The sequence below is a fragment of the Lynx rufus genome, unplaced genomic scaffold, assembly GCF_022079265.1.
Source record: "Lynx rufus isolate CCGP_SWC_20201006 ecotype Redwood Valley unplaced genomic scaffold, mLynRuf1.p SCAF_18, whole genome shotgun sequence".
Lineage (NCBI taxonomy): Eukaryota > Metazoa > Chordata > Mammalia > Carnivora > Felidae > Lynx > Lynx rufus.
Window position 1 is genome coordinate 26,278,539 of NW_025814832.1, and position 9,558 is coordinate 26,288,096.

Sequence of the window (9,558 nt, forward strand, 5' to 3'; positions counted from 1 at the left end):
GTGGAGGGCCTGGAAGAGCATCTGCTGTCACCTGTGCATGTGCCTGCCCTGCCCCCCTTGGGCTCGTGGGCTGCCCCTGCTGTCTTTGTCTGTCTCTATCCTCTCTCTCTCCTGGGGTACTGATTCCTATATTACCCCAGTCCCATGGGTAAGCCCTCTTGTACCCTCCTCTGGGGGTATACCACCCCTGGGGGCCCAGTGGAATTCCTGACCTGTCTGCTGTCTCCTCCCTCCCTCCCTCCCTCCCTGCATCCCCACCTCCACCCCTCCATCCCCATTCTCAGCCATGAACATGGTAGAGAAAAGGCCTTAAAGGGGCTTGGCCTCTTACAGGCACTTGGGAATCCCCCCTCACCTCCCCAATCATATGAGCTGTGATCCCCTACTCCTCCCCCCCATCTCTGACCCCTCCCCCCTCACTCTAGGTGATGTGGGGTGTATGTGTGCGTTTCTCTGCGTGAATGTGTGAGCAAGTACATGTGGTGGGGCAGGAGCCAGGGGACTCAGGAGCACCACGCACCTGCTCTAGAGAGGCAGCTGTCCCAGCCCCTGCTTTGGAAGTGGGGGACAGGGCCCTCTCCTGGGGGCCATTGGTGCTAATGAGGGGGATGGCCTTGACGTGGGTGCTTAGTATGCCTCCCCCAGTATTGGCCCGGGGCACTAGGGCAGGCGGGGTGGGGCAGCAGGTGCAGTATTGGTGGGAGGAGGGACTGCTGGGAATGGGCCAGGCCAGGACAAGGGGGTGCCAGAGCCATGACCACTCCCCCGTGCCCACCACCCGCCTCTCCATCTCAGTATCCCCACCCCCCATCACTCAGAACACACATACCTCATCCAGCCTCCTCCCTGCTCAGCCTTGGGGAGGGTGGGGGTGGAGGAGCCCCTACCCCTTCCCCTGGTGGCGGGTCTACAGGGCTGGGAGAGGGCGGGGCGTGTGACACAGACACCGTCCATAAGGGGGACAGTAATTCCTGCCCCGGGATCTCCTGGGTGGGGGAGGGGGCACTTCCCTGGAGGCGCTACTGAATGTATGAGAAGCTGGTGCTGGGGTGGGGGGAGGGGGGTTGTGGCCAGAAACAGGGAAAGAGGTAGGTCCCTTCCCCAGGGAGGGGTGGGGGACTGGCAGGGGTGACTTGGGGGGCTCCTACTCCTGCCCCACGTTGACAATCAGTATGTCTGTTACGTGCGATTTTTCACCCCGTTGTGTTTTGGGTCAGGATTTTAAAGAAAGATATTTTTATGGTAATTGTTGCTCGTCTATTTTACTATATATTTATGTAATAAATATATGATGAAAATAACCCCCTTGGGCACCCCCCCTTAGACTTGTGTGCTGTTTCCCTGTATCCTCCCATCTGCTGGCAGAATACCCACCCCACAAACTGACCAGATGGAGAGGTGTGCCCCAGCCTTGGCAATATTTCCACCCCCACCCCCAAAACGAGCACACACCACAGAAGCCAGCTCAGCTGTGAACTATTGGATTTGAGACAGGAATAGAACAAATCGGGGGGCTAGAGAATAAGCGGGGGGCGGGGGGGCGGAGAGTGATTTAAATAGGGGAGGACGGGAGGGTCAGTGATGGGGGAGGGAGGCAGTTATTTACAAGAAGGCTCGGGGGGCCAGAGGCTCATCTTGGAATATTTTATAACAATATAAATAAGATTCTGGTTTGCTTTTCCTTTTCGTCTCGTAAAGGAGAGAGAAGTGCAGAGTTCGATTCTGTACAAGGGGGCAGCGGCAGAAGGCCGGCCGGGCGGGTCACTGGGCGTCCACCCGGAAGGACAGCAGCTTCTCGGAATGCATGTTGTTCAGGGTCCGCAGGTCCGGCAGCTTGAGCAGCAGCTTGGTGAAGCGGGAAGTCTCCGAGGGCCGGTTCTTCAGCACCAGAGCCCGAAGAGCCCGCAGCAGCGTCTCCTGGAGCTGCTCCACCGAAGCGGAATTCTCCATGCCCGAGCGGTCTGTGGGGAAGACGACAGCAGTGAGGCAGGCTCCCCGAGCTCCTCTGAGGAGGAACCGGAGGAGGTCTGCGAGGAGGAGGAGGAGGAGGAGGAGGAGGAGAAGAAGGAGGAGGACCCAGCCACCGGTGCAGCCTCTCCCTGAAGCCCCTCGGAGGGCCCACGGGGGAAGGAGGAGGAGAGGAGCGCAACTCCTTCTCCCAGGCCTCTGCCCCGAGAGCAGGAGGCAGCTGAGAGCTGGGAGCATGGGCTCAGCAGGGCTGGTCACCTCCCATCCCACAAGGCCACTCTCCTTCCCTGAACAGGCCAAACGTGTCCAGGCTCCCTTGCTTTTTGCTCTGTAGTTCCCTCTGCCTGGGATGCCCTTCCCCCTCTCTGCCTGGCAATACCTTACTTGTCCTTTGAGGCCCCACTCAAGTGTCACCTCCTTCCCCAGCTCCCCCAGGCAGAAATAGTTGTCTGTGCTTCCAAAGCCCTTGGTTCATGCTTCTACTGTGACACTTATCTCACTGTTTTATAATTAGTCGGGCATGAGTCTGTCTCCCCAGCTAGACTGTGTCTGAATCATGTCTGTATCCCCAGTGCCCGGTGCAGGGCCTGGCATAGAGTAGGTACTCCATAAAAGGTGTGTTGAATCGAACTGCGTCCGCCTCCTCCCCCCCACCCCCCTCCAGGGTCAGGCTCAGGAGAGAGCTTGACCTACCTGCAGAGACAAGCACCACCGCGGTGAAGAGGCCCAGCTCCTCCTCGGTAAGCGCCAGGGAGTTGAGCTTCTCACTAAAGTCAAACATGGCATTGAGCAGGTCCCCCATGCCCATGGCTCCAAGTTCCTGCAGGCTGTAAGTGGTGCGGCTCAGGAACATCACTGTCTGGTCCTTCACGTTGAACAGCGATGCAAAGCGCACCATCAGCACCTAAGGGAGAGGGGACAGGGACAGTCACCCTGGTGGGGTGGGAGGAGCATTTGCCAAATTGCCCCTAAAGTTTTCCAAAGGGTTTACTGGCACCGCCTTAGGTTTCTCGGGAAAGAGTGGGGGTGGGTTCTGAATGGGCAGTGGGGTGGGGGTGGGGGAGAGATGGAAGGATGGGGAACATCACCCTGGCTTTAGAATCCAGCAGGGCTGAATCTGAGCCTTAACTTTGTCACTACCCGTGACCTGGGACAAGGTCGCAAAAGTTCACCAAAATTAATTTGAGTCTAGAATGGGGGTAGCAATGTGCCCTAAGGTGTTATTTCCAGGTAATGGGATGTGTTGAGACCCCAGCTGAGATTACAGAAGTCCCAGCCAACCTGACGCAGGAAGGGGAGGGATTCTGCCCCTTCCTTCAGCAGTCAGAGGCTGCCAGGACAAAGATACTGGGGTTCCAAAGCCTTTCAGAGTCCCTCCCTATCCTAGATACCAAGTCTTTCTGCGGGATCCTTCCCAAGGTCAAGACCAGGGAGCACAAAGGGTCACTCACCTCAAAGGTTCCCGCCTTAAGCAAGGTGACCTGGTCATGCTGAGAAAGATCACGAAAGCCGGGGATGTGCTTGGCAAACTCTACCACCTCCCGCACAGCAGGTGTGAAGCTCATGGAGAAATCCTCCCAGATCTCTTGCACGGTTCTCCCACTGCGTCCGTGGGGGTACATGTTCATGGGACATGCCTGGGGGAGGAAGGGATTTGGGGAGGGGAATATCAACCAGACTGGCTCAGGTGGGTTCCCCCAGCAGGGCTGGACCCCAGCTTCTGCCCAGGTTAGAGGCTGTGGCCCTAGAGGATCGGTCTTTTAGGTAAAGGAGCAATCAGGTGCCAGGTGGAGATCAGGGATTTGCAGGCACAGCCCTTACTGCAAGGCTGAGCATCCTCCCCCCTGGGAAGAGGATATCCCTGCATTAGCCTCCAGGCACACCCAGCTGCCCTATGCTAAATCCAGTCTCCCAGGCCCCCTGCCCACCTCACCCCCAGTGCCCTCACCAGCAGAACATTCTTGGAGTTGCCCTGCCGTGGACTGTTGGCAGGTGCTTCGCCTTCTGGGGCTGGGTACACATGGGTGGGGCATAGACGGTGCCCGTTGCTGTTGGGCTGCTGGCAGCTGTGGTGGGCAGGGCCAGGGGGCCAGGCGGGAAGGTAAGAGGAGGAAGCCTGGCGTAAACCATTCAGGGCCTCATTATGACGCTGGGCAGCCATAACGTTGTCATTGGGGACAGGCGGGCAGCCCTGACTTTCCCAGCAATGAGGAGTGGTGGCTGGAGGGCTGCCCGATGCATGGTTGGCATTGAAGTTGCCAGGTGAGGTGCCCAGCTTGTCATGGGCATAGGTGAAGATTTCTCGGTGGGCCCGGGCCACCTGGGATATCACATCCTCCACTGTGGGCTCAGGACTTGGGGATCGGGGAGGTGTCAGCTGTTGTGGGAATTGGGAGAAGCCCACCAGGGGTGAGGGGGCCGGAGCGGGAGGTGGTGAGGGGCCCATGGGGCCTGGAGTCGGATGCTGGGTGGGTGAGGTCTCCAACGGGCACTGGCTGCTCAACTGGTTGTTGGCCAGGTTCATGGCGCTCTGCATCTCGGCAAGCATCCGCTGCTTCTCTCGTTTGGGGATGCGCCCAAAACGCACAGCTGTGACAGGATGAGAGCAGCGTCAGGAAGTTCTCCTACACACTCACACGCTTCTCTTCCTTCCTTCCTCTTGAAAGGGCAAGGCCCTGAACGCTTGGGGTTCGACATCAAAACTAAAACCAAGGCCACGCCCCTTGAGGGAGTTTTCCAAGTAGGGATTGCCCTATGAGGGGACCAGAGGAGCGAATAGTAAAGAAGTGTGTTTATCCAAAAAGATGAAAGATGGGCATCCCCTACACAGAGGAGACTCACAGTCTGACGTGTCTCTGTTGGGACTTTTTTAAGGGAGGGATTAACTCAAACTTTGGGTGGAAGGAAGTGGGGGGGAAGTTGTGGGGATGCTTTGTGGGGCAACAGTGCTGCCTTACCATCTCGAGACATGCCCACGGAGAGACACTTCTTGAAGCGACACTGCTGGCAGCGGTTGCGATTGATGCGGACGATGGAGCAGTTTTCATTTTTCAGACACCTTTTGTACTGGATGTTCTGCTGGATACTCCGACGGAAAAAGCCCTGGAAGGACGGGGGCAGCTAGTGAGCATCTCCATCCAGGCCAGGCCTATGTGTCCGGGGGAATGAGGTCATACCTCTCTGCCCTTACCCCCAACCTGCCTCACCTTGCAGCCCTCACAGGCATGCACGCCATAGTGGAAGCCCGAGGCAACGTCCCCACACACTTTACACAGTAGCACCATGCCATTCAGCTCTGTGGGAAGAGAGGGGCAGCAGGTGAGCAGGAGGGCTGTCTGGCCAGAGATGTGGAGGTTTTCTGGGCTGGAAATTCTAGGGGAAAAGCTGAGGAGCTCCTCCAGTATCCAGACTGGGCTGGACAGCGGTTGGTGCAACTCTAGGAGAAATCCCTGAGGCCAGGGTAGGCCCTGGGAATAACCGTGTCATCTGAACACCAAGTCCCAACCTAGTCCTGGCCGACTTCCCCCAAATCAGCTGGAAATTTACGCACTGGTGATGTTGCTGGTGCTCTTGCTGGGGGACACTCGGCTGCTATCTTCCAGGGCCACTTGTAGACCCCCTGAGGGGCTCCCATTATAGAAGGAGGAGGAGGAGGAGGAAGATGAAGAAGGGGAGCCATCATCACTCAAGTTGGGTGGAATGCTCCCAAAGGAGCGAGCTGGGTCCTGAGTGAGGGATCCAGTGGGTGATGGTGGGAAGTAAGCAGGGCAGCCTTGACTCAGGGACTGGAAGCTGCCATTTGAGCTGTCACTGTAGAGAGACTCAGGGCTGGTACGGCTTGGGGAAGAGCCGCTGGAGCCAATGTAGGTGATGACACCACCTGGCAGGAGAACACAAGGGAAGGGGGTGTCAGCACCATGTATCTTTGGTCCTAGGGCACCACTCCTGCTCATCCCCCATCTACCTCCCACTGTTGCATGCTCGGAAGTTAACTGTGGAACCCTTAATCTTGGAGTCCCAGGAAGAACCACAATAAGCAACTCCCCAATGCAAACCAGATATGACAGGGCCAACCGACACCCCAAGGCTCTTTGCAGGGTACATTCAACTTCTGCCTTGGGTGTGAGGTGCCTCCCTAAAGGCATGACCTCTGCAGGCATCTCATATATGTACCCCGCTACCCTGGAAGCCTTCCTTGGGAATACGGACTGAAGCTAGCTAATGACTTCATCGTTAGTGGCAGATGTGAGGATGGGATGAGCAGCTGAGACCCATTCAGAATGCCCAGTTTCACCCTCCAAAAAAAAAGCTGCCAATTTTAACACCAAGACCACTCCAGGGATGAGACTATTTGGGGCAAGCTAGCCAACAGTGAGGAGAGTAAGGGTCTTACAAGAGTAAGACAGTGACATTCCCCCAAAACTGGAAGACGTTTCTCCAAAGGTACTGAAACTACCCAGGCTGGTTCCCCTGGCCTCCAAAAGCAAGAGTCAGAGTGGACTCTCCCTCCTCGTCCAGGGAAGACTTAGCAATGCCCATTGCAGGTGGTGGACATGAAAAACAAATTGTCCAGCCTGGGGCTTAGGAATTCCCCTTTTAGATCTCTCAGCCAGGTGACAACGACCTTGGCTCTCAGCCATTCAAGGGACTTCGACCCTCTGGTTACATTGTCAACCAGGTGTTTGTGCTCCCGTGGCATTAGCAGGAGAAAAGGTGACCTGCCTGCCACACCTTTGCCAAGCACCTAGCTTGGCCTGCCACGGGTGGGGTGGGAAAAGGGAGGATCCTAGGACACGTGTGAGCCAACACAAGCCATGTCACCGTGTATCCAGAGGCACATGTCTTGCTCACCCACTGACACACACTGAGCTGGGCAGGGCAACCCTAAAATAGCTCAAGGTTGGTCAGGGTGAACCCAGCTCCCAATAAAATAGTTGCACAACAGGTCAGCTCCTACAGTTTCAGAGCTGGGTGGGGGGAGGATGGGATGGGATATCATTTGGTGGTAAATGAACTTGACCTAGTTCACCCATCCCCTAAAAGGGAGTAAGACTTTCATCCAAAGATGATTCTAACCTGGAAGTGAGGGGGGGTGCTCAAAAGAGTCTAGTTCTAGATCCAGATCTATCAGAACCAAATTGATCTGTGACCTAGAGGAAGTTACCTTCCCTCTCTCTCTGGGTCTCAGTTTTCTGTGACCAAAAAAAAAAAAAAAAAAAAGACTTTCAGTAATGATTCTGGGATGTAGCTGTTCTGGGGAAGTCCTTTCTGACAGACTGCTGCTGGTTTGGTGGGGGTGGGGAGTTAAGACAGTGTTTGCAGGAGTAAGAGATGCTCCAGGAACAGAGAGAATTTGGAATGTGGCGAAACTGAGTCTAAAGGCAGTAAAATGAAGTAGGTGCAAACAAAATAAAAAGAAAAGGAACGAGGAGACAAGAGTGGCTAAATGTGAGGTACCATTGAGGAGTGTAAACACGAGGCCATGAGAGGTCAGGGATAGCTCCAGCTTACTCTGCTTCAGGGATGGGGAGAAGGTTCCCCACCCCCCTCCCGTCCCAGGCAGGCGGACAGGAAAAAGAGGCAGGCGGGGGCGGTGAGTCAGCCCAGCTTCACCCAGATCTCGGCGGGGCGGGGCGGGAGCCGGGCCCTCAGCCGGCCTCACGTCCTCACTCCACGTGTGCCTCCTGCACGTGGCTCCCCAACGAGGAACCCCGGAACCCGAGGCCCCGCCCCTCCCCGTCCCGTCAATCAGGAGCATCAGCCCCGCCCCCGTCCCGCCCCTCCTGGGCTTCCAAGTCCCGGGCTGGGCCCCAAACGCCAGCCGGGCCGGGGCAACTGAGGGGAGGAGAGAAGGGAACACGCGTTGCCGGGGCGACCGGGGTGGGGGGCGGAGCTCATTATGTAACGGGGCCGGGAGACAACGACCAATGGGGTGGCGGCCACGGCTTCTGCTGAATGAAAACAAACGCAGCACGTGGGCCCGGCTCCGCAGCCATGTGAGCCCTCCGGGCCTCCCGGGCGCTGTGGGTGTCCTCCCTGGGGCCGAGCACCACTCTGCTGGCTCCTCAAGTGCCGCTCCCTACTGTCACTGAGGATTCCCCAGTGAGATCCGACCCATTCCCCCAGCCCCTCCTGCCTGGAGCCCCTATCGCCCCACTGCTTTTCAGGTTCCCTTGAGCTTGCAGGAAATAGGGGAAGAGAAAGAGAGGAAGGAGAGGATCATCTTTCCGAGAGGGTCAGCCATGCTACAGCTGCAGGGCAGCGGGGAGGGGGGAAAAGGGGCGTTTGGGGCACTGCTCCAAAGCTCCCAGTCCCTCTAAACTGTGCATCTTATCACATATACCCGCTCTCCATCTCCTCCTGCCCGGGATCCGAGTCCATCAGGCTAAAAGGAGCTTTGGGACTCTGAGAGGTGGTGGTGGGGCGCCTCTGGGCACATTCCCAGGACGAATAATTCGCTCTGGAAATCCCAGCCTATGGTACCCGTTATGCTAGCAAATCCCCAGACCGAGGGAGTCCCCAGCCCCTTAAAAAGTTCCTCTTGTTCTAAGGCATACATGGAAGCGAAGAGACAGTACCAAAGGATGATGATAGTAAAGAATCTCAGTACCTGTGTTATTGTTGGAGTCCAGGGTCGTCATGTCTTCACCGGCTGAGAGCGGTCATTCAAACTGGACCTTGACACAGACTGGAGGTTGCAATTGCTGCTGTCGCCCCCTGGACACTGACTGAGGGCGGAGAGTGGATCCCACGGATCACAAACAAGATCCGAGGCACCCTGCAGCAAGGTCTCGGGGTTGCCTGACTGCAGCCCTGCAAAAGGGTAGGACGCAGAGGCAACGGAGGTCTGCTTTGCATGGGAAGAGCAGAGTGTGGGGGAGGGGAAATCAGCCTGCTGTAGTTCTTCTAGCTGGAAGGTAGCAAGGAGGGTCGGGTCTCTGCAGTGCACGGGGTGCCACTGCCTGACGGCTCCACAGCGCTGCAGGGTAGTGAATCTGGAGCTCCCGGTGCAAAAGTCCCAGAGGGAGAGAGGTTGCAGTCAGGAAGTAAGTAGGTGATGGGGAGAAACGGGGCACCCAGGCGCAAAGAAGCGAGACGTGTGCCCTGCTACGTTCCCTCGGCAGCAATATTTCACTCTGCCAATCTCAGCCGCCTTTTGCCCCAGCCTTTTTCCCCGGGACAGAGGGCTCTGCGCAGGCGCCAGCAACCCAGGGTTCCCGGGCCGCACGCGGCACTGGAGCAGGTACCATGTGATCCCAGGGAGCGCCTCGTGCCCCAGTGACACACTTTTCCAGCAGCAGGCACGTTGAGCTCCGTGCGCCTGCGTAACGCCAAGCCTATCGGGATTTGTAGTCCACTGGCAAAGTGGGCGGACTGCGTATATTTCCCCCTTTCTGCTTTGCAAAAGCGATTGCTGGGACCCGGGGAGGAGCTAAGAGCCTGGTCGGGTCGGGTGTGCCCTGAAGACTCAGGGTGGCGTGTTTGGAAAGCCTGTATGGCAGAGGCATGTGAATTCCTGGGGAGGGACTGGCAAGCTTGGCTGTTCCCCGGGAGATCAAAGCTAACAGGCTCTTTCTGCAAACCTTGCAA

General features: G+C 57.1%; 1 protein-coding gene across 1 annotated transcript; it reads right to left on the minus strand.

The window, feature by feature from the left end:
* Positions 1-1,447: 1,447 nt before the first annotated feature.
* Positions 1,448-9,211, minus strand: NR1D1 (nuclear receptor subfamily 1 group D member 1). The gene is made up of 8 exons (XM_047081241.1): positions 8,579-9,211; positions 5,519-5,848; positions 5,175-5,263; positions 4,926-5,070; positions 3,917-4,557; positions 3,420-3,605; positions 2,662-2,872; positions 1,448-1,961 (listed from the first exon to the last, which is right to left on the minus strand). Exons 1-8 carry the CDS (start codon positions 8,607-8,609, stop codon positions 1,762-1,764), a joined length of 1,833 nt encoding a protein of 610 aa, XP_046937197.1. The 5' UTR covers positions 8,610-9,211; the 3' UTR covers positions 1,448-1,761.
* Between the last annotated feature and the right edge of the window lie 347 nt (positions 9,212-9,558).